Below are 24,059 nucleotides of genomic sequence, written 5' to 3' on the forward strand. Positions count from 1 at the left end.
AAATCGTTTTAGCATCTAAAAGGGGTGAGTTTTTTTAAACCCTTTAAAAACCTCCCGTTTAAACAAACGTCACTGCATGCAGTCCCCTATAGCATCTAATTTGGGCCCCAGTTTATGACCTTTTTAACCCCCCAGTTTAACAAAAAGTCACCCGCATGCAGTCGCTTTTGCATTTTAAATTTTGGGGTAGTTTATGAACTTTTTAAACCCCCATTTAACAAAGGGGCAAATGGCATTTCAGGGTTTTTTTTATAGCATCTAATATGGTGAGTTTTTGCCTTTTAACCCCCAGTTTTAAAAAAACTCAACCCGCATGCAGTTTCTATAACCCTCTAATATGGTGGTTTATGACCCTTTAACCTCCGTTTTTAAAAAACGTCACTGGGATGCAGTCCTATAACAAACTAATAGGGTGATTTATGAAACCCTTTAAAAAACCCCCAGTTTAACAAACGTCAAATGCATGCAGTCGCTTTTAGCCCTCTAATTTGGGCTGAGGGTTTAAATTTCCTTTTAAAAACCAAATTTTAAAAAACGTCCCCTGCATGCAGTCGCTTAGCATCTAATAGGGCTGAGTTTATGACCTTTAACCTCCCGTTTAAACCCAAAAATCACTGCAGCCGTTTGCTATAGCATTAATAGGGCTGAAATTTAACCTTTAACCCCCAGTTTAACAAACGGGCACTGCATGCAGTCCTTTATTTGCACCCAAAGGGCTGGGGTTTATGAACCCTTTTAAACCCCCAGTTTAAAAAAACGGGCACGCTTTCGTCGCTTAAACATCTAATAGGGGTGGGGTTTTTTTGACCTTTTTAAACCCCCAGTTTAACAAAAATCACTGCAAAGCATTTGCATTTGATCTAATTTTTCTGAGTTTTTGACCTTTAACCCCCCATTTAACAAAAGTACTGCATGAGTCGCCCTTTAAAAACTTTAATTTTGGGGTGAGTTTATACCTTTTAAACCCCCAGTTTAACAAACGTTTACTGCATGCAGGGGCGCTATAGCAAACTAATATTGGGTGAGTTTATGACCTTTTAAACCCGCAGTTTAACAAGTCATCATGCAGTCGCTAATTTGCATCCCAATATGGCTGAGTTTATGAAACCTTTTTTAAACCCCCCGGGGGTTTAAAAATCGTCACTTTCTGCAGTCCCCTATAGCATCTAATATGGCTTGAGTTTTGACCTTTTTAACCCCCGTTTTAAAAAAAACGCCCCTGCATTTTTGTCCCCCTATAGGGATCTAATAGGGTTTTTTTATACCTTTAACCCCCCATTTTAAAAAAACGTCACCCGCATGCAGCCGGGGATAGCATCTAATGGGGGTGAGTTTATGACCTTTTTTTTTTTCCCCCAGTTTTAACAAAAAGTACGGGATGCCCGTTTGCCCTTTTTTTTAGCATCCCAATAGGGGGTTGGGAAATTTTTGACCTTTTAACCTCCAGTTTAACCAAAACGTCCTTGGGATTTCCCTCGCCCATAGCATTTTAAAATTTTTGGTTTGGGTTTTTGACCTTTTAAACCCCATTTTAACAAACGTCACTGAAAGCAGTCGTATAGGGGATCTTTTGGGGGTGAGTTTTTGACCTTTAACCTCCCCGTTTAACAACGTCCTGCTTCAGTCGCTTAAAATCTAATAGGGCTGGGTTTATGACCTTTTAAAACCCCCAGTTTAACAAAAAGTCAATGCATGCAGTCCCTTTTAGATCTAATAGGGCTGAGTTTTTTTGACCTTTAACCCCCAGTTTTAAAAAACGTCACTGGGATGCAGTCGCTATAGATCTAATAGGGCTGAAGTTTATGACCTTTAACCTCCAGTTTTTAAAAAACGTTTACTGCATGCAGTCGCCCTTTTTAAAACATTTAAAAAGGGCTGAGTTTTTTGACCTTTAACCCCATTTAAAAAACGTTCCCCTCAAAGGGAAATCGCTTTTAGCATCTAATTGGCTGAGGTTTTTGACCTTTTAAACCCCCAAATTTTAAAAAAAACTCACTGCATGCCGGCGCTTTAAGCATCTAATTGGGGCTGAGTTTATGCCCCCTTAACCTTCCGTTTAAACAAACCCTCACTTTCATTTCAGTCGCTTTAGCATTTTTAATATTTGGCTGGTTTTTTTGACCCTTTTTAAACCCCCCGTTTAAAAACGCACTGATTTCAGTCCTTTTAGCATTTTAATAGGGCGGAATTTATTGACCCTTTTAAACCCCCAGTTTAACAAACGTACTGCATGCAGGGCGCTATAGAACTAATATGGGTGAAATTTATGACCTTTAACCTCCAGTTTTTAACAAATGTCACTGGGATCATTTGCTATTTGGGAAACTAATAGGGGTGGTTTTTGACCTTTGACCTCAAATTTAACAAACGGGGCACTGCATGGGAGTCGCTATTTGCAACTAATTGGGGTCATTTTTTGACCTTTAAAAACCTTCCCGTTTTTAAAAAAGTCACTGAAAGCAGTCGCTATAAACATTAATAGGGCTCCCGTTTATGAACCCTTTAACCTCCAGTTTTTAAAAAAGTCACTGCATGCAGTCGTATAGATCTAAAGGGCTCATTTTTTGACCCTTTTAAACCCCCAGTTTTAACAAATGTCACGGGAAAGCAGTCGCTTTTATAAACAAACTAATTTGGGGCCCGTTTTAAAAGACCTTTAAAACCCCCCCCTTTAATCAAACCCTCACTGCATGCAGGTCGCTTTTACATCTAATTTTGGCTGGGGTTTTTTGACCTTTAACCCCAGTTTTTAAAAAAAGTCACTGATGCAGTGCTTTTGCATCTTAAAATGGCTGAGTTTTTTTCCTTTTAAACCCCAAGTTTAACAAACGTCAAATGCATGCAGTTTGCTTTTAGCATTAATTAAAGGGTGGTTTATGACCTTTAACCCCCAGGTTTTTTCAAACGTCACTGCTTTCAGTCGCTATTGCATCTAATTTGGGCTTTATTTATTTACCTTTAACCTCCAGTTTAACAAACTTTCCGCATGGGAATTTGCTTTTTTTAAATCTAAATAGGGCTGGAAATTTTTTGGAAACCCTTTTAAACCCCCAGTTTAAAAAAAACGGGCACTGCATGCAGTCCGCTTAGATTTGATTAATATGGCGTTTTATGACCTTTTAAACCTTCCCGTTTAACAAACGTCACTGCATTTCGTCGCTTAAAAAGATCTAATATTGGTGGTTTAGGGCCCTTTTAAACCCCCAGTTTAACAAACGTCACTGCATGGTTCACTATACAAACTAATAGGGCTGAGTTTATGAACCCTTTTAAAAACCCCCGTTTAAAAAAACGTCACTGCATGCACGCTATTGCAATTTAATAGGGGAGTTTAAGACCCCTTTTAAACCCCCAGTTTAACAAAACCCTTTACTGCATGCAGGGTCGCTTTTAGCAAACAATAGGGCTGAGTTTATTACCTTTAACCTCCTTTTAACAAACGAACCCGCATTTCCGGGGCTATAGCATCTAAATTTTGGGTTTAGTTTTGACCTTTAACCTCCAGTTTTAACAAAAAGTCACTGGGTGCAGTCGCCTTTTAAACATCTAATTGGGCTGGTTTTGACCCTTTTTAAACCCCAGTTTAGCAAACGGGCACTGAATTGGGAGTCGCTATAGCCCTCTAATATGGCTGGGGTTTTTGACCTTTAACCTCCAGTTTAACAACCCTCATGCATGGGAAATCCCCCATAGCATTATTTTGGCTGAGTTTTTTTGCCTTAAACCCCCATTTTTAAAAAAAAACCCTCACTGCATTCAGTCGCTTACCTCTAATTTGGCTGAGTTTAAAGACCTTTTAAAAACCGTTTTAAAAAAACGTCACTGCATGCAGTCGCTTTTAAAATTTTAAAAAGGGCTGAGTTTATGACCTTTAACCCCCAGTTTAGCCAAAAAGTCATTTCATGCAGTCGCTTTTTAGGGATTAATTTTGGCTGGGGTTTTTGAAACCCTTTTAAACCCCCAGTTTTAAAAAAAACGTCCCCTGCATGCAAATCCCCTATAAAACATCTAATATGGGGTGAGTTTATGACCCCTTTAAACCCCCATTTTTAACCCAAAAGGGCCTGATGCAGTCGCTAAAGGGTTTTAATTTGGGGTGAGGGTTTTTACCTTTAACCCCCAGTTTAAAAAACGTCACTGCATCAGTTTTTTCTTTGCATCTAATAGGGGTGAGTTTATTGACCCTTTTTAAACCCCCCTTTTTGCAAACGTCACTGCATGCATCGCTATAAACATCTAAAAGGGCTTTAGTTTTTTGACCTTTTTAACCCCCCCAGTTTAACAAACGCCAAATGCATGCAGTCCATAGCAACTAATAGGGTTTAGTTTATGACCCTCCCCCCAACGGGAATCGCATCCAACCGGGAAATGGAGAGGAAAAAAGGGCAAAAGGATCCCCTCATCCAACATCATTCCCAGGAAGACTCTGAGTGTAGAAAACAGACTTGGCCTGTTTTCTACACTGGAAAACAGGCCATGCTCCAACATCTAGAAACAAAGGTGTTGATGGCAGCAGCACAGCTGATATTTCTCTCCAAGGGTTTAGTCACCCGCCAAACGCAGAGGGGGGAGAATTTGAGATAGAAAGAAGCGAATGATGAAAAAGGGGGCCCCATGTCCCCCCGCATCTAAGCCAAGCAGCAAAACTATAGAGGGTGTTTAATTAAACCCGAGCCAAAACAACCCAAAGCTTTATTTAAAAAAGGGAAAATTTTAAAACCCAGCCCTTTAAAAATAACGGGTGTCTGCCCCATGGAGCTGCCAATCCCAAAATGGGCTTCCCCATGGGGGTGTCACTGAGTGGGGAAAAACCCGGGTTAAAAACGTGAAAAGGGTTTTGGGGGTGGGGGCCCGTGGGCGAGATCCCCGACTTTCCCCTTTTGCGTACCCGTTACCAAAAGCCCGGCTGCTCAGGCACTGTGGAGGACCCCTACTGGGGGGGCCCACCCTTTTAACCTCCGGATGTTTAGCCGAAGCCCGGGTTCTTTAAATCTGACACCCCTCCTCCAAAGCTACTAAAATTTCTGCACTTATTACACATCCCATTTCACTAAAGGGGGGCAGAGGGGAAAAACTGAAAAATCTGACACAAAAGGAAAGGGGAGAGGAGAGGGAAGAAGGAAGAGTTTGGAAAAAAGGGCAAGGGGGGGGAGAGAGAGAAGCCCTTTGCAATTTTCAAAAAAAAACTTTGCGCAAAACTTAGGCTGCTATCCTTTTTACCCCGAAATAAAAAATGTTGAAACTGACAAATTTCCCAGTAGAAAGGACAGCAGAAAGGGTTTTGTTTTAAAATGGTTTTTGGTTTATTTTGAGTTCTTAGATACAGGAAATAACACAGAAAAAAAAAAATTTTTTTCAGAAAAGGGGAAACCCCCTTGGGCAGCAACAAATACTCAGTTAATTCCCAAAAAGGGAGTGAACAAAGATACCCGGGTTTAAAGCAAATCGAAACCCGGTTCAATTCCTTTTGCTACCTCAGATGCTCCACCCCCCCCCAGAGACAAAAACCCCTCCCTATTTGAAGGGCTAAAAATTATGAAGCATTGTGCTTTTCAGGGGGGGGTGTTGGCCCAGTTTGGGTTTGAGCAGCTTGGCCTCTGAGGGAATTTTTGAAAAATTCCTGTTTTGATCACCACAACCTTTTGGTTTTCCCTGAGCAAAACCGTTAACCCCCCCCACGCTCGCCGGGGGGCCGCAAAATGGAAGCCCACCCGCTCCCCAAGGGGTTGGGGTTAAATTTCAGAGAGGGGATTTTTTCTATTTTTTGGGATTTAAAACTGACATTTTTTTTGGGAAACCCATGGGGGTTCCCCCGGGGATTTCCCGTGGGGTTTTCCCATGGGATTCCCGTGGGATGGGAGTCAGTAATAGTAACGATCACGTGATCGGGACGGTACAGGATTAAACATTAACGGGAGCAGACGGGAGCGGGAGCAAACCAATAATAACTAAAAAAACTAGGATCGATGCCAAAAAATAAAATAAAATGGAAAGAAAAAAAATCCAGTACTGGCGCCGCCATTTTGTAGTTTTTTTCTTTGAAGCCTACACTATAATGCGAGTCAAAAAAAACTACACGACCCAAAAACCAACAGTGCTTCCGCTCTGAGTTTTTCACCCGCGCTCAAAAACAAGAATGGGAGTGGTGCGGGAGCGGGAGTCATTCTGAATGGGAGCGGGATGGGAGTGGGAGTAATTTCACCAGGAGTGGGACGGGACAGGATTTAGATTTCTACTCTGGCCCGGGATCGGGACGGGACACAATTTTTTTCTGTGGGAATGGGACGGGACAGGAGTGAAAATCCACTCCTGTGTCAGTCTCTATTGTGGGACTGTCGTGGGTAAAAAGTATTCAACTATTCATCCTAGTTAAATAAACGGAGATCGATGGATTTCACTCGTCGGCACATTTATTCATATCTTTGCAAAGAGAGAACAGTTCATCATACAGCCCTAATGGCAGCATTCTGTTCTGTTCTGATCTGGACAGTGTTCCTTCCCCCCCTACTTACAACAATGGAAAAGTAGTCAGAGTCAAAACTAATTACAGACACTTTAGTTAAACAGTAACATGTTATAAATAAACCTTGAGAAAGAATCTGGATTGTTATGGAAGAAGCTCTGCTGGTCTACAGACACCATCCTGCAGAGAATGGTGTGGCCTTCAAGGTGAAACAGACTGAGAGAAAACTTTTATAGTGAGTAAATGGGATAAATTAATATATAATAGAAGAGAAAAAAAAAAACAAATTTCCGATAACAGGGACAAAATATGGATTTATGTTTTTTTAGAAGGAGATCCGTCCGTCTGGGGGTCGCACTTAGGCTGGTGCTGATCAGCATCAGTCAGAGGATGAAAGGCGGGGTGCAGATCGTCATCCTAATATTAACCCCATAATGAAAATATTTAGTGATTTCTATGATGTCAGGGACTGACTTTAGTTTTATGCTTTTGCTTAGTGTAGGATGTGGCGGGGACAGCCCATAGCTGCTCTCTGTTCTGTTCATGTGCGTGAAACATTCGTTGAGTTTATTTCAAAAGTTGTGCGACAGTCTCGTTCCCACCTTCCTTCCTTGAATTATTCACAACTAACCATCACAGCACAGAAAATAAAAGCAGAAACACATTTGGAGGAAAAGCCCTCTGATTCTGACGGCTTTTAGAAAGTTGGACATCCTGTGAACTTGTGGTTCATCTTTGTTTGGATCAGTGATGCCTTCTTGCTGTTCAAATTTTGGACATTTTGCAGGTGAGGGGCGTGGCTTCCAGACCTGCATCGATGACATCACCTCAGCCCAAAACTGACTTGCTGACAAAAAGTGGGAGCAACCAAAAACTCTTGCTGGTCCAGTTAGGAAAACCAGTTCCAGGTAACGGTTTAAACACTACCCTTTGATGTACCTACTGTAGGCGACCTTCCCACTGAACACCATCCTCCTGTTCTCTATGTAGTAGGGAGAGTCTGGAGCAAAGCTGATCGAGGCGAATTCTACGAGTTTGGCGAAATATTATGTCCGCCTCGTGTATTAATGCTTGGGACAGCAGATGTTTAATTTTCCTTCATTTGAATAAAAGAATTTCATCACAAAAAGACTTAATATAGAGGTGTGTTTAGACCATACCTGGTGTCTGCGTTGGATTCCCGTAGAATCCCTATCCAAACCGCCCAATCTTTCGAGAGCGGGGGGCATCTTTGGGGGGGGGGCGGGATCTTTGGGGGGGAGGGTTTCAGGTGGGGGGGGGGTATGTGGATCCTATGGGGAAGGGGGAATCCCTTCACATCTTCAGCTGTTTCAGTGCGTTGACCTTAATGCTCTGGTTTTCCTAAAGGAATTCCTCGGTAGCCTTCCTGATTAAGCGGTCTAGATTTAAACGTCTGAATCCTGCTGGTCGAAGTCATTTCTCCCAGTTTGTGGTCTGGCCTCCAGGAAACTGAACTGGGTCCAGAACAGCTGAACATCAGGATGTGTAGGAGGATCCAAGTCTGACTCCTTCCTGTTTCTGCATTGGGGGAAATGTTCTGGTCTGTAGCTAAATGGGTACAGACTGGTCGTCTCCACATCCACGATGCTACACTGTGTCCCAAAGCTTTGGTTAGCATTGGACCTGATGACCGACTGATTTAGTGAGCATCTGAGGGTAGAAACCTGGAGTCCTATTGGTCTGTCCTCAGTGTTTTAGTCGTCTCTCTCTCTATCATCAGCATCCAATCAGCTGCCACTCCCATATTGTATTATGGGCTAATTGTGGGGGGGGGGGGTGGGCTAATGGTGGGCGGGGTGGGGTGGGTGTCGACGGGACGGGGAGGGGTTCTGATCTAGGGTCTCATCCTATTAGAGTGTAACTGTAAATCTTCCTGGTTTAAAATAATCCTCCTATCTGATGCTCATTCTGACCTTCATATGCTGTTCCTCAGCCAGTTTATCTGACCCAGCATATGGTGACCTATGGACCATTGCTGATTGGCTGTTGGTTAACGGGAGATTCTATTCAGTTTATTTCTATAGCTCCAATTCACATCATGTCATCTCAGGTCACTTTCCAGTTCACCAGATCATCCAGTCAGATTGATTCAAAGTTTTCTATCTAAGGAAAACCAGCTGATTGCATCGACTCATTGACTCTTCAGCAATCCCTCACACTAAGCATGCTTGTAGCGACAGTGGAGAGGAAAAACTCCCTTTGAACAGGAAGAAACCTCCAGCAGAACCAGGCTCAGTGTGAGCGGCCATCTGCTGAGGCCCACTGGGGTTCAAGGAGACAGAAGCAGACATAGAAAAAGAAGCATAGATACAAAAGGCAACTGTCAACCAGCTCCACAGGCGGCCCCGTCCAGGAAACACACAGCCAGGCAGACGAGCTCCGAGCCAGCTCCCATGTCAGAGGATGAAGAGAGCACATCCAGTTAGCAGTGTTGTGGTCAAGACCACCTAACCTGAAACCAAGACAAGACCAAGACCAGCACCAGTAGGTGACAATAAAATATGAAACATGATCAAAATCATTAAAATTTATCTAAAAGACCCACATTGACATAAAACAACGAGATATTTAACACATAGAACTGGAATAAACATAAACATCTTTATTTATTACTTCTGTGTAGTAATTACAGAATTTCAAACAATTAATCAAAGTCGATCAAAATAGTATTTTCTCTGCCTTTCATGAACAGTACATACATTTATGTTGTTTTTAAATGTGCTATTTCAAAACAATGAGCAAATGTGTAAAACTGAAAAAAAGCCAATCATTTCTCTTGTTTCTCTCTCATATACAGATTAAAGCTATATTATATAACTTTTCTGAAATAAATCTATATTTGTCACCAAGTTGTGAAAATATGTTATGAGATAATTTATTGAAAAACATAGATTGATCTCCTTCACTTCCTTCTGAGCTGCTGACATCTGCAGAAATACAAACCCCACTGAAATACAAAAGCCTGACTGACTTCTGTCAGTTCTAAGACCCTGTTGCTGATCAGATGGTTTGTTTTTGACCAAGCGGTTTATTTCTCTAGTTAGTACTGGGAAAAGGTAGAAGTGCTCAATATTTTCACAGCTTGTCGGTCTCATAACATACTGTCACAACATAATGACAAATAATGACAAAAATCACATAATGATGAATATGTAAATAAAAATGAACTATATAACTTTTATAAAGATATTTTGTTTTATTAAAGTTACATACTGCATCTTTAACTTTGCTGTTGAATGAAGGTAGCAACTTAAACATAACATACATAATAAAGAAATCTTACATTTAGAGTCCCAACTGCATGTGTTTCAAAAATTTAATTACACAACTAGAAGCGGTTTCATAATAGAATAAAAGAACTTTGATACCGAGGAGCTAGCTAGCTTTCCTAACATCACTTTTACACATAGCTTACCTTTCTTTGTGCTTTCTGTCAAGGTGTCGATAAAAATTGGTCGTAGTCCCTACCGTCTCTGATAGTGAAGCACTGCAGAACTTACATTACGCTGTATGCTTTTCTCTCAATGTTGCTTTACAAATATATTATTTGTGATTTAAATAGCTGAATTTTATAACCGATGATTTGGTCAACTTCTTCTCCCGTTCTCAGACAACCACTTGTGACTATCAATCGAAGTGCTGCAGCCCGCGCACAGGTGAAAGGGGGTGGGCGGGACAGCAGTAAAAAACAAACAAACAAACAAAAAAAACTGCATTTACCAATGAGACACTTTATTGCTTGGATTTGAATCCAAGCATCCAATAAAAAGAAGGATCTTAAAGAAACTGATAATATTCTGATGATTAGCGTTATTTCCACAGTTGTGGTCTTGACCGGTCTTGAAATAAAATGCCGAGTCCTCAGCGCCCGAGACTGAGACCAAATGCGGTCAAGTCCGAGACGAGACCGAGACCTTAAAAAAATGGTCTTGAGACCAAGACCGATCTCGAGTACTACAACACTGCCAGTTAGTCACAGTCAGAGAAACAGGACTACACTGGAAAACAGACCAAGCTCCAACATCTAGAAACAAAGGTGTTGATGGCAGCAGCACAGCTGATATTTCTCTCCAGGATGGAGTCACAGCCAAACAGGAACAGACCAGATGAAGCTACTATGAGAAAAAGCAGAGAGAGCAGAACGTTAGAGATTGAACTAACAGATTCTGCAGAGTGGGAGAATAGAGATAGAATGAAGCAGAATGATGAAAAAGGGGTCCCTATGTCCTCCAGCAGTCTAAGCCTATAGCAGCATAACTATAGAGATAGCTCAGGATAACCTGAGCCACTCTAACTAGAAGCTTTATCAAAAAGGAAAGTTTTAAGCCTAGCCTTAAAAGTAGACAGGGTGTCTGCGTCACGGACTAAAACTGGTAGTTGGTTCCACAGGAGAGGAGCCTGAGAACTAAAAGATCTGCCTCCCATTCTACTTTTAGAAATTCTAGGAACCACTAGTAAACCTGCAGATTGAGAGCGAAGTGCTCTGTTAGGAACATAAGGAACAATCAGATCTCTGATATCAGATGGAGCTTGGCCATTTAAGGCTTTATATGTGAGAAGGAGGATTTTAAATTCTATTCTGGATTTAACAGGAAGCCAATGAAGAGAAGCCAGGATAGGAGAGATATGATCTCTCTTTTTCATTTTCATCAGAACTCTGGCTGCAGCATTTTGGATCAGCTGAAGGCTTTTAACTACAGTTTGTGGACTTCCTGATAGTAAAGAATTACAATAGTCCAGCCTTGAAGTAACAAATGCATGGACTAGTTTCTCAGCATCACCCCTGGACAGGAGATTTCTAATTTTTGCAATGTTCCTCAGATGAAAGAAGGAAATTCTAGAAACCTCTTTGATATGGGATTTAAATGACAGGTCCTGATCAAAAATAACACCAAGATTTTTTACTTTATTGTCTGAAATCAGTTTAATCCCATCCAAATGAAGTGACTGACTAATCAGCTTCTTTTTCAGAGACTCTGGTCCAAAGACTATAACTTCTGTTTTATCTGCATTCAGAAGCAGAAAGTTAAGAGTCATCCAGGTTTTTCTGTCTTCAGACATGCCTGTAATCTATGTAATGGGTTAGCTTCATCTGGATTATAGACAGATATATCTGGGTATCATCAGAATGAAGGGGATCCTTTAACTGAGCTCTGTTTGGGTCATTTTCCAGGGACGTCTGCAGGGAAGCAGTCTGCCGATCGAAACACACTTCTCTCCGGCAGAAGTTCATTTAAGGAGAGTTCAGGATCGTTCAGGTACTGCCAGCAGGTCCCAGATGAGTCTGAAGCTCCAGATTGTGTAACTTCAGGTGCATATAGGTGTCAGTCTGGCTTTAGAGCTCATCATAGCACTGAAACAGCTCTGGTGAAAGTCACTAATGATATTCTCATGGCCTCAGATAATGGACTTGTATCTGTGCTCGTCCTGTTGGATCTCAGTGCTGCATTTGATCCAGTTGATCATAATATTCTTTTAGAAAGACTTGAATATTTTGTTGGAATTAAAGGAACAGCTCTAGACTGGTTTAAATCTATCTGACTGACTGTTACATGTGGAGTGTGTTTGACAAATCTCAAGTTCAAAAAAGAAAAAGTGTTCAACAGCTGTCCTGAGGGTCTCCCTCTGTGTTCTAGGGAAGATGATGACATCAATGATGTGGCCTTTATGGCGGGAGTGAACCTGGGAGAGGAAAATGCTCGGATCTTGACGAGCGCCGTAGGCTCTGTGGTTCAGTCCTGCCAGGATCAGCTCTTCCTTTCTCCTCACGCTTTGCTCAGCAGAATCCTTCACAAAGGTACTGGTCCATCTCTGCTGCTTCTAGAGCTGCTGAACATCAGTGGAAGCAGCTCCCCATATGATGAAAGCCGATCCGGTCGGTTTCACCAATTGGTGGCTTTGAAGTTCTCATTAGAATCATATTATTAAAAGAAGCAAAGTTCCTCCATGCTGAAGTAAAGGACTGACTGCTGCAGGAAGCTGAGATGATCTGGCTGCTCTCTCTCCTTTTAGGACAGCTGCTGGGAGTAATGGAGGTGGGTCCAGAGGTGGTAGCTGTGGTTTCTCATGCTACCCAGGAGCGCCTCCGTACACTGATAGAGAAGCTCAGCGTGATGGCAGAACATCGCACTGTTTCCCTGACGGTACTGTATGCTGAGAGAACGTTTCATTCAGAAGCGTCATCTCGTTTCTTTGCCACTGGAAGGAACACCTGAGTTCACCTGTTGGTTGAGATGATCTGCAGCGACCAAGATGTCTGCTCATAGAGTTAGAACCTCTGGTTAAGCTCAGGTCTGAAAGTTTACCTTAACCAGATCTGAACATGTTCTCCTGATGGAGAATTCTGTTCGTTGGAGTTTTAATCTCCACCTCATGGAGCTGCCAGCCTGAGGGAATATTCCAGAACCACCAACAAACCAGGAGTTGAAGGAGGAGGCGCAAAAATAAAGGAGAACATCCTTTATTGAATGGAGGAGCAGCTGCTTCACCTCAGATGAATAATTTATACCCTGCAAACCCATAGAAACAGCTCAATGAGGGAGTTCCGGCTGGGTCTTGTGATGGGCTAGACGCATTTTTCAGCACTCCCCGAACTTATCACCTCTACTGATTTTTTACTCATTTTCACTCCCAAAAAGTAACCCAGTAACAACCTGCCCTTATTAGGAACAGAATCATGCCTCCAAAGCCAAAGAGAGATGAGCAAGACCGTGAGGATTCAGCTAATGTCGCCGCGTTCACAGCCGTGCTAACAGCTAAGCTAGCGGAGACCAAAAGCGAACTACTAACGGAGATCAAAGACACCTACTCGAGGTACGAGACAAAGCTCATCAGTGTCCAAAACTCTGTTGAAGACCATGACCAACGTATTGCCAGTCTGGAACAATTCGCAAACTCCACCAGTGACGAGCTGACTGGCATGCGGTCTGAGCTAGCTGCGGAGAATACTAAGCTAAAGGCTAAGCTGATCGACCTCGCTGGACGGACCCGCCGTAACAACATAAGAATCGTGGGTCTGCCGGAACAAATAGAAAGTCAGACCAGACCAACGGAGTTCTTTTCCCAACTATTATGTGATGTGCTTGGTGCGGACATTCTGTCTTCACCCCCGAGGCTGGATAGGGCTCACCGCGCGCAGCCTGCTAGGCTAGCAACCACGGGTAGACCACGGCATGTAGTGATCTGCTTCCATCATTTCCAAACCCGGGAGCTGGTTTTGCGGGCTGCCCGACAGCTGCGGGGCAAACTGAAGTATAAAGACACACCTATCCATATCTTTGAGGACTACGCCCCGGAGGTTCTGGAACAACGTACTCAATACCGGGACGTGATGAAGAGGCTGTTCGAGCTAGGCTACAAGCCCGCACTGAGGTACCCTGCTAAGCTAACTGTTGTGCTACCCGACGGATCAAGGAAACTTTTGCCCTCCGTAGAGGAGGCGGCAGACTTTGCATCCCGTCAACATCGACAGAAAGAACCAGAGGCAAACTGACTTTAACTTCCCTAAATGATGATCACGGAGCCATGACTTGAATATTTGCAGCAGCCTGACCATGGCTGTATGTTTCTGTTCAAAGTGTTTCCTCTGTATACTTCGAAGAAGGTTATTGGTTCATAAACATGTTTAAATGTTGAGTAATCCTAGTTTACAGGACTTTGTATTTGTCGTATACCTTTTTGAGTAAATCTTATTTGCTTACTACGTTTCTTATCTATCATTGTTTACTTTTACCTAATTTATTTAGCCATTTTCAATTATTAATATATCTTTTTTATCTACTTATTGAATTTATTTTTAATATTTATTTTTTATTTCTTATTTTTCTACTACAATGCCTCTATTACCGTTGGGGACTTGTTCTGGCGCGCCTAGTTGGGATAAAGAAGGTTTGAATTCATATAATTGTCATCGGAATGCTTTATACATGGCTGGGGGGTTTCCACCTTTTGGACCATGACGAAGTTGGAAGTCTTAATGGTGCTGAACACCACTGTGCAATGGACACTGGTTTTTCATGTATGTATGGGATATTTTGGGCCATGGGGTTTATTCTTATTTCGTTTTTTTTTTTTTTCTTTTTCTTTTCTCCTTCCTCTTCCCTCCGTCTCTCCCCTACTCATGTCTTTTCAGATACCTGCTACTCTACGCCGGGTCCCACCAGGTACATGCTGGAAGCCTCTGTAACATCTCCATAACCTTAAGAATACATGAAACATGACAACAAATGTAAGTACCTCACTTAGACTCGTTTCTTGGAATGTGAAGGGGTTGGGTAATACTGTTAAATTGCAACGTGTAATGACCCATTTAAACCAACTTAAGGGGGATATCTATTTCATCCAGGAGACCCATATGCTTAATAGTCATGTCAAAAGGATTAGGAAACAGTGGACCGGCGACATCTTCCACTCAACATTCAACGGGAAGGCCAGGGGCGCTGCAATAATTTTTCGTAAAGGCGTTCCTTTCATACCAGAGAAATCAGTTCTAGATCCCAATGGCAGATATGTCATGGTCTCTGGAAGGCTTCGAGAAATGCCATTTCTCTTTGTTTGCGTTTATGGCCCTAACTGGGACGACAGCCACTTTATATCTAAACTTTTCTCATCTTTTCCGGATGTCGAAAATCACTATATACTAATTGCAGGGGATTATAACCTGGTCCAGGACCCTTTCTTAGACCGTTCTTTCAATAAACCTGCCCCTCTTACGAAGGCAGCAAAAACTTTACTTGCGTGCTCTCAGCGACTTGGTCTAGTTGATCCTTGGAGACATAAATTTCCTTCCACCAAGGCTTTCTCCTTCTTCTCACATGTTCATCACTCTTACTCCCGGATAGATTTCTTCCTTATGGACCTTAGATTAATCTCAAATTTAGTTTCCACTGACTACCACACCATTGTAATATCAGATCATGCTCCAGTTTCCCTTGACTTGGCACTACCGTACCGGTCAAGCCCATTCAGGCAATGGAGATTCAACTCTGTTCTCTTAGCAGAGGAAAATTATCAAGACTTTATACGTACCCAAATCTCCCTATTTTTCGAACTAAATGACGTGCACAATATTAGTAGAAGTAGCCTTTGGGAGGCATCCAAAGCCTACATGAGAGGCCAACTTATCTCCTACATTTCTAATAAAAAAAAGAACTGAAACTGCCCGCTTTAATGAGCTTTTAAAGGAAATCAAGGAAGTGGATGTACAGTATGCTGCCTATCCGGATCCCGACACTTACAAAAAACGACTCTCCTTACAGACAGAACTTGATCTAATTTCCACTACTTCTGTCAGAACTTCATTGCTTAAATCTAGACAACTTTTCTATGAATCGGGAGATAAGGCCAGCAAACTTCTTTCATATCAGGCTCGGGCTGAGGCATCCTCTCGACTAATACCAGCTATTAATTCCAGCTCTGGTGAAACAACCACTGACCCAAAGGGCATTAATGATGCTTTTGTTGAGTTCTATACCTCTCTTTATACATCCGACCTTCCACCCTCTCCTGATAATGTATTAGATAAAATCAACTTTCCTTGCGTTACTGAAGAACAGGCAGATCGACTCGGGGCCCCAATTACTACATTAGAGGTACAGGAGGCTATAGGTTGTCTTCAAGGATCTAAATCACCCGGACCCGATGGATTTACCACTGAATACTATAAAGCTTTTTCCACTTTGCTTAGCCCTTTTCTTAAAGAGATGTACAACGAGGCCTTTTCTTTGGGCCGGCTCCCCGGTACCCTGTCGGAGGCTACGATCTCGTTGCTCCTTAAGAAGGACAAAGATCCTTTATCGTGTAGCAGCTATAGGCCCATTTCCTTGTTGAACGTGGATTTTAAAATCTTAACTAAAGTGCTGGCATTACGCTTACAGCAGATTCTACCCTCAATTATCGATCTAGATCAAACGGGCTTCATGCCCGGGAGGCAGTCCTCATGCAACACCAGGAGGCTTTTCAATATCATCACTTCCCCTAATACTACAATCCCTGAAGTCGTTGTGTCCCTCGACGCCGAGAAGGCCTTCGACAGGGTTGAATGGAGCTTTTTGTACAAGGTACTGACAAAATTTGGATTAGGCAAGACCTTTGTTGATTGGGTAACACTTCTGTACTCTTCACCAAAAGCTTCAGTACGGACTAATGATGTTATCTCTTCCTCTTTTCCTTTAAGCCGGGGTACCAGACAGGGCTGTCCCCTGTCTCCACTCTTGTTTATTTTAGTGATCGAGCCCCTAGCCCTCTGGCTGCGTGCGGAGGCCTCCTTTAAGGGCATAACAAGATTTGATATAGTCAATAAAGTTTCGTTATATGCAGATGACCTTTTGTTGTATGTTTCAGATCCTATTTCTTCCATCCCCGCCGTCCTACACATTCTTAACGATTTTGGCACCATATCAGGATACAAACTTAATTATCAAAAAAGCGAACTTTTGCCTATTAATGATGCCGCTAAAAAACTCCCTCCCTCAACAGTACCGTTTCGCTGGTCTAATAATGGTTTCCGATACTTGGGTATTCAAATTGTGCTATCTCTTCCCGACCTATATAGAGTTAACCTTACTCCTTTGGTGGAGAGGACAGAAGCTGACTTCACTCGCTGGTCAACTTTACCTATCTCGCTCGCTGGCCGAATAAGCTTAGTGAAGATGGTGGTTCTTCCCAAATTTCTTTATATGTTCCAACATCTTCCACTTTTTCTAAATAAGTCATTTTTTGCAAAATTGGACACAATGATTTCAAGTTTTTTATGGGCTGGGAGGCCTGCCAGAATTCGTAGATCGGTTTTACAGTCCCCCAGGGAGAAAGGAGGATTTGCCCTCCCAGTTTTTAGATATTACTATTGGGCTGCAAATGCACAGAAGTTGCTGTTTTGGATAAAGGAGGAGGACCCCTTGCCAGTCTGGGTACAGTTGGAGAGGAAATCCTGCCCGTTCTCACTCCGTTCAGTCTTGTGCTCACAACTCCCTTTACAACGTTTAACTACTTGCCCTGTCGCGTCCACTTCTTTGAAAATATGGAATCAGTTTAGGAAACAGCTTGGTCTCTCAAACCCATCCGCCCTGACATCATTGTTTAAAAACTGTATGTTTGAACCGTCCCGAGATTTAGGATATAAAATCTGGCATGACAGTGGTATCAAGTCAATAGCAGATCTCTATTCTGAAAACATTTTCTCCTCTTTTGAACAGTTGTCTGTCAAATACAATCTTCCAAAACACCACTTTTTTCGCTTTTTCCAGGTTCGTGACTATGTTAAGAAGTTGTTCCCTTATTTTCCAAATCGCCCTCCAGAAACCCTATTAGACTCTCTTCTCGTAATTGATCCTAATCTTAGAGGATGCATTTCGACACTTTATAAGCTTATCTGGTCAGAAACCTCAGCACCCGCAAACGCAGTTAAAACAGCTTGGGAAGAGAGTCTTAACATTGTATTCACAGAACAACAATGGACATCTGCACTGTCTTTAGTTCACTCATCTTCTATCTGTGCCCGTCATAGACTTATTCAATGCAAAGTTGTTTACAGGGCTCATTACACTAACTCACGACTAGCAAAAATTTATTCTTCTGTAAATGAAGCCTGTGGCAGATGTAAACTCTCGCCTGCCAATCATTCACACATGTTTTGGTCATGTCCCGAGTTGATACCATTCTGGAGAGGGATTTTTAATTCACTGTCTGAAGCATATGGTTCTCTGGTTATCCCCAATCCACTGTCTGCAATCTTTGGTATCCCCCCTACCTCTAACCTGCCTAAAGGAATGAACCGGGCTATAGCATTTACCACGCTTTTAGCTCGTAGGCTGATCCTACTTAACTGGAAGGACCCACAACCCCCTTCACATACCCGCTGGATTCGAGAGGTGCTTTACAATCTCAAAATAGAGAAACTGAGGTTTTCTCTCAGAGGCTTCACCAAGCCATTTCAAGCTACATGGGACCCTTTTTGTAGATATTTTGACTCCTTGAATCTTCTTGACCCTGACGACAATTGAATATCTTACATGCTCTCTAATTACCTATTTATATATACATTCATGTCTCCTCCCCCCCTTTCTTTTTTTTTATTTATTTTATTTTTTTTTTTAAACCTGTTTTTCTCTTTATAATTCTTATTATTTATACTTTTATTTATTTATTATTATTTATTTATTATTTTTTTTTACTTTTTATTTTTTAATTTATTTGTTTATTGATTTATTTTCTGGCCTGTGGGTGGGGTGGGTGGTCAGGGGGTTTGGGGGTTGACAGACCGTGACATTGAGTTTGTATTGATGCTTTACCTGTTCCAACAATGTCTGTCCTAAGTTTAAAATGTTCAATAAATAAAGTTTGAAAAAAGAAACAGCTCAATGAGAAGTTTTAAAACCCTCTGATTTGTACTCTGTTGGTCCTCATTTGGCAGTGTGTCCAGCCTTCAGTCATCTTGGTTCTGATGCCTCTGGTCTCTTTGGTGTTGATGCCTCTGGTCTCCTTGGTCCACCTGCCTCTGGTCTCCTTGGTCCTCCTGCCTCTGGTCTCCTTGGTCCTGATGCCTCTGGTCTCCTTGGTCCTGATGCCTCTGGTCTCCTTGGTCCTCCTGCCTCTGGTCTCCTTGGTCCTGATGCCTCTGGTCTCCTTGGTCCTCCTGCCTCTGGTCTCCTTGGTCCTGATGCCTCTGGTCTCCTTGGTCCTGATGCCTCTGGTCTCCTTGGTCCTGATGCCTCTGGTCTCCTTGGTCCTCCTGCCTCTGGTCTCCTTGGTCCTCCTGCCTCTGGTCTCCTTGGTCCTCCTGCCTCTGGTCTCCTTGGTCCTGATGCCTCTGGTCTCCTTGGTCCTGATGCCTCTGGTCTCCTTGGTCTTGATGCCTCTGGTCTCCTTGGTCCTGATGCCTCTGGTCTCCTTGGTCCTCCTGCCTCTGGTCTCCTTGGTCCTCCTGCCTCTAGTCTCCTTGGTCTTGATGCCTCTGGTCTCCTTGGTCCTCCTGCCTCTGGTCTCCTTGGTCCTCCTGCCTCTGGTCTCCTTGGTCCTCCTGCCTCTGGTCTCCTTGGTCCTCCTGCCTCTGGTCTCCTTGGTCCTGATGCCTCTGGTCTCCTTGGTCCTCCTGCCTCTGGTCTCCTTGGTCCTCCTGCCTCTAGTCTCCTTGATCTTGATGCCTCTGGTCTCCTTGGTCCTCCTGCCTCTGGTCTCCTTGGTCCTCCTGCCTCTGGTCTCCTTGGTCCTCCTGCCTCTGGTCTCCTTGGTCCTCCTGCCTCTGGTCTCCTTGGTCCTTATCCATTCCTATGAGATCTTGGCTGGGTTTTTCAGGTCTTTTGTTCAGTCTGAGGAAGACTTTCAGTTTTAGGTCCAATCATCTGAATCTACCAAAGGTGGATCCATCGAACCTGTAGAAACATCTGGAGGACGATCAGTGGAAACAGAATGACCTTCAGCTCACTTTGTAGCTTCATGATAAAGGGTGTGAATACTTATGGAAAGGTGATTTCTTAGGTTTGTGTTCTTTAAGCTTTGATCAATCTAAAACAGTTTTCTATGTTATGATGATGGGTTGTTCTGTGTGGTTTGGAGCAACGGCCCGGTCCTGCAGTTCCACTATCTAAATGACTGGTTAACTGCCAGGACTCTGCTAAACGTACCGACAGGCTGAGGAGGTAACTCTGCCTTTTATTTCAGCGGGAATGCATGGAAAAGCTGCAGGACGGTGGCCCTTAAGGACCAAGAAGGCCTATCTCTGATTTAGAGGATGAAGATTAATGTTGGTTCCACAGAATCTGTGGAGAGACCAGAATATTCTGGAAGGAGGAGTGGTCTGCAGACGCTGAAGGTTGCTGTCTGGGTCTTCAGTGCTGGATCTTAGGAGAAGCTGGTTTCTGCTAAAATGGCCGACAGCAAAGATAAACATATCAGACTGTTGGGTCACGTCCGTGAGCAGGCCACCATTTCCTCAGCCCAGTTGCACCAGTTTACCAGCTGTTTGTGGGAACTGGTTTAGTTCCAGGCTGAATGAGTGGACGGATCCTGGTTTTATTTCCTCCAGGACTGGATGCTAATCCACCATTTCCCCATCGTGGCACAATAAAGGGATTTTGTCTTCTATTGTAATCTGATGATATGACTACAACCCCTGGCAAAAAGTATGGAATCACCAGTCTTGGATGAGCACTCATTCAGACATTTCATGCTGTAAAACAAACTCAGATCAAAAACATGATACAATATTAAGGTCGTTCCAAAGTGCAACTTGTTGGCCTTCAGGAACACTCAAAGAAATGAAGAGAAAACATTGTGGAAGTCAGTGAATGATACTTTTATTGACCAAACACAGGGAAATAAATATGGAATCACTCAATTCTGAGGAAAAAAGTATGGAATCACTCAAATTGGAGGTAGAAAAAAAAGGACACACCCAGTCTATTTCCTTTCCCTAAATGGACACCTGCCCCAGATTGGATGTGCCCGTTAGTGTGCAGTTCAAAACACCTGCAGTCATGACACCTTGGAGGGCTGCTGGACCAAGTGGAGTGGTGAGAACCATGGCTCCAACAAGAGAAATGTCCCTTGAAACAAAAGAGAGGATTGTGAAACTTCTTGAAGAAGGTAACCCTTCACGCATGGTTGCTAAAGATGTGGGCTGTTCACAGTCAGCTGTATCCAAGATATGGACCAAATACAAACAGCATGGAATGGTTGTTAAAGCCAAGCGTACTGGTAGACCAAGAAAGACATCAAAGCGTCAAGACAAACAACTTAAGGCCATTTGTCTTGAAAACCGAAAAAGTACAACTAAACAGATGAAGCATAAATGGGAGGAAGTTGGAGTCAATGTATGTGACCGAACCGTAAGAAATCGCCTAAAGGAGATGGGATTTCAATACAGGAAAGCTAAACGAAAAGCAGCATTGACACCTAAACATAAAAGAACGAGACTCCAATGGGCTAAGGAGAGGCAATCATGGACTGTGGATGACTGGATGAAAGTTGTCTTCAGTGATGAGTCAAGAATCTGCATTGGACAAGGTGATGATGCTGGAACTTTTGTTTGGTGCCGTTCCAGTGAGATTTATGAAGAGGCCTGCCTGAAGAAAACAACCAAATTTCCACAGTCCTTGATGATATGGGGCTGCATGTCAGGCAAAGGCACTGGGGAGACGACTGTGGTTAATTCTTCTATCAATGCACAAGTTTACATTGACATTTTGGACAGTTTTCTCATCCCTTCAATTGAACAGATGTTTGGTGATGATGAAATAATTTTCCAAGATGACAATGCATCGTGCCATCGGGCAAAAACAGTGAAGGCATTCCTTGAAGAAAGACACATTCAGTCGATGTCATGGCCTGCAAATAGTCCAGATCTCAACCCAATTGAAAACCTGTGGTGGAGATTGAAAAAAATGGTCCACAAGAAGGGTCCAACCAGCAAAGCTGATCTGGCAACTGCTATCAAAGAGAGTTGGCACCAAATTGATGAAGAATACTGTTTGTCACTCATCAAGTCCATGCCTCAAAGACTGAAAGCTGTTATAAAAGCCAAAGGTGGTGCAACTAAATACTAGTGATGTATTTTGAATGGTCTTTTGTTTATGCGTTTTTCATGATTCCATACTTTTTTCCTCAGAATTGAGTGATTCCATATTTATTTCCCTGTGTTTGGTCAATAAAAGTATCATTCACTGACTTCCACAATGTTTTCTCTTCATTTCTTTGAGTGTTCCTGAAGGCCAACAAGTTGCACTTTGGAACGACCTTAATATTGTATCATGTTTTTGATCTGAGTTTGTTTTACAGCATGAAATGTCTGAATGAGTGCTCATCCAAGACTGGTGATTCCATACTTTTTGCCAGGGGTTGTAGATATTGGAGAGCGTTGATGTGGACAGACCTCAGAGGCTTAAACCTGAACCACGTCTGTTCTTCTGACACCAGGAGGATCCCTGGCACTGCAAGGTGAATGAGGTTCGCACTCAGCTACGCTTCCTGGAAGAGACGGAGATGTTAAAGAAGAAAAGGAGAGATGCTGTGGAGAGAGAGAAGCTCCTGCGTCTGGCAAAGGTAAACAGCTTCTATTCCTGATTCTCCAAATGAAGAACCGTCTTTAAATGTTTCTCAATGCAGTTATTTTAATGTTTTATTTTATAATCCTAAAATCACAGTATTTGTCAACAAGATTTAAGGAGTGGGTCACGTGACGCTGATGGCGGAGTAGCTGTGTTTCTCGTGCGCTCCCGCAGCTTGGCATTTGTTCAGGTTTTGGTTTGGGTTTAACTTGATCAAAGTTAGCTTTTATCTCAGCTTTTAATTGTTGCGACATGCCTAGTACTCAGAAAAAGCTCAACCTTGCAACTAAATCGGTAAAAACGGGGAAAAACCAGCCCCCTCCGAGTGATGGTGTTTCTCCTGTAATGGCGGACGTTCCGTCCTCTTCACCCCTCGGCCAAGTGGACACCGACAAGTTGGTGGAAATGATAACCGCGGAGGTGCTGAAAGGTGTGGAAGCCTCGTTTGTGAAGAAGATTGATCCCGTTTTGCAAAGACTGGAAGCATTTTCATCTAATATAGCCGCGCTGGATGCTAAAATGAAAGAGGCCGAGGGGCGCATATCAACCCAGGAGGATACTACAGCTATTCACCATGCTAAACTTTCTGAAGTTGAGCTCAAGCTAGAAGCTGCTTTGGACAAGATTGATGATTTAGAGATTAGGAGCCGACGGTGAAATATACGTATTATTGGGCTCCCCGAAGGCAGTGAAGGTACCAACCCAGTGTCTTTTTTTAGGACTGGGTTACCGCAGTTGGTGGGTGTGAGTTTCAAGGGCGACGCCGTTAAACTGGACGGCTGTCACCGCACGCTCGCCCGCCTTCTTCACCCCTGTGGCACTGGCCCCGCGCAGTCATCATAAAACTACATTATTTCCAGGATAAAATTCGTGCAGTCTTTAATCTACAACGGCGCCCCCATTATGATATTTGAGGATTTCTCTGCTGCGGTCGTAAAGAAGAGGCAGGGATTCTACCAAGCTAAACTACGTCTGAGAGAGATGGGGATTTCATTCGCCATGATTAACCCGGCCGTCTTCAGGATTAAGCACAATGGCGAGGAGAGATCTTTTAGAGCACCGGGAGCCGTTGCAGCCTACTTGGACAAATCGTCACAGAATGCAGGATCTCCCTCAGTAGCGGTGGCTGACTGATGGATTCTCACTATGTTGCTTGAATGGGTTTCAGCAATCTGGTTTTTGGTTCACAATGTAAGGTAATTGACAAAGACTGCTGAGTTGTTATTATTATTGACATTTGCCTACTTTTCTATAGCTAAACGTTTACTTTATTTTGTAGGCCCATTATATAGAATGCTACTTTGATAAAGCTGCGGGTTGGCAGCAATTTTCATGTTACTGATTTTTAATAAAAGATTTTTACCCTGGTCCAGCATCTTCCTCTGTTCTAGTTGGAAAGTGTGTTTGTGCCCCATGTTGGGTGATGGAGACCTTTGTCTGACCTCTATGTTCATTTACCTTTTGAGGTTCATATATTTTGTAAATAGTTTTGCGTTAACTCTTATAGCGAAGCAGGTCCTCGGTTTTTCCTATTT

At 42.9% G+C, this 24,059-nt stretch overlaps 1 protein-coding gene across 1 annotated transcript in view; it reads left to right on the forward strand.

Annotated features, from left to right (window-relative positions):
- Nucleotides 1-24,059, forward strand: part of LOC119778455 (transcription initiation factor TFIID subunit 4-like) — a 75,214-nt gene that overhangs the window by 41,373 nt on the left and 9,782 nt on the right. The window contains exons 9-13 of the mRNA XM_038277669.1: nucleotides 7,251-7,371; nucleotides 11,658-11,742; nucleotides 12,121-12,281; nucleotides 12,497-12,627; nucleotides 22,394-22,519. Coding sequence (XP_038133597.1) covers nucleotides 7,251-7,371; nucleotides 11,658-11,742; nucleotides 12,121-12,281; nucleotides 12,497-12,627; nucleotides 22,394-22,519 — 624 coding nt within the window. The remainder of the gene's footprint in view (nucleotides 1-7,250; nucleotides 7,372-11,657; nucleotides 11,743-12,120; nucleotides 12,282-12,496; nucleotides 12,628-22,393; nucleotides 22,520-24,059) is intronic.

This window comes from Cyprinodon tularosa, unplaced genomic scaffold (genome assembly GCF_016077235.1).
Source record: "Cyprinodon tularosa strain WSP-4 unplaced genomic scaffold, ASM1607723v1 ctg1334, whole genome shotgun sequence".
NCBI classification, from domain to species: domain Eukaryota; kingdom Metazoa; phylum Chordata; class Actinopteri; order Cyprinodontiformes; family Cyprinodontidae; genus Cyprinodon; species Cyprinodon tularosa.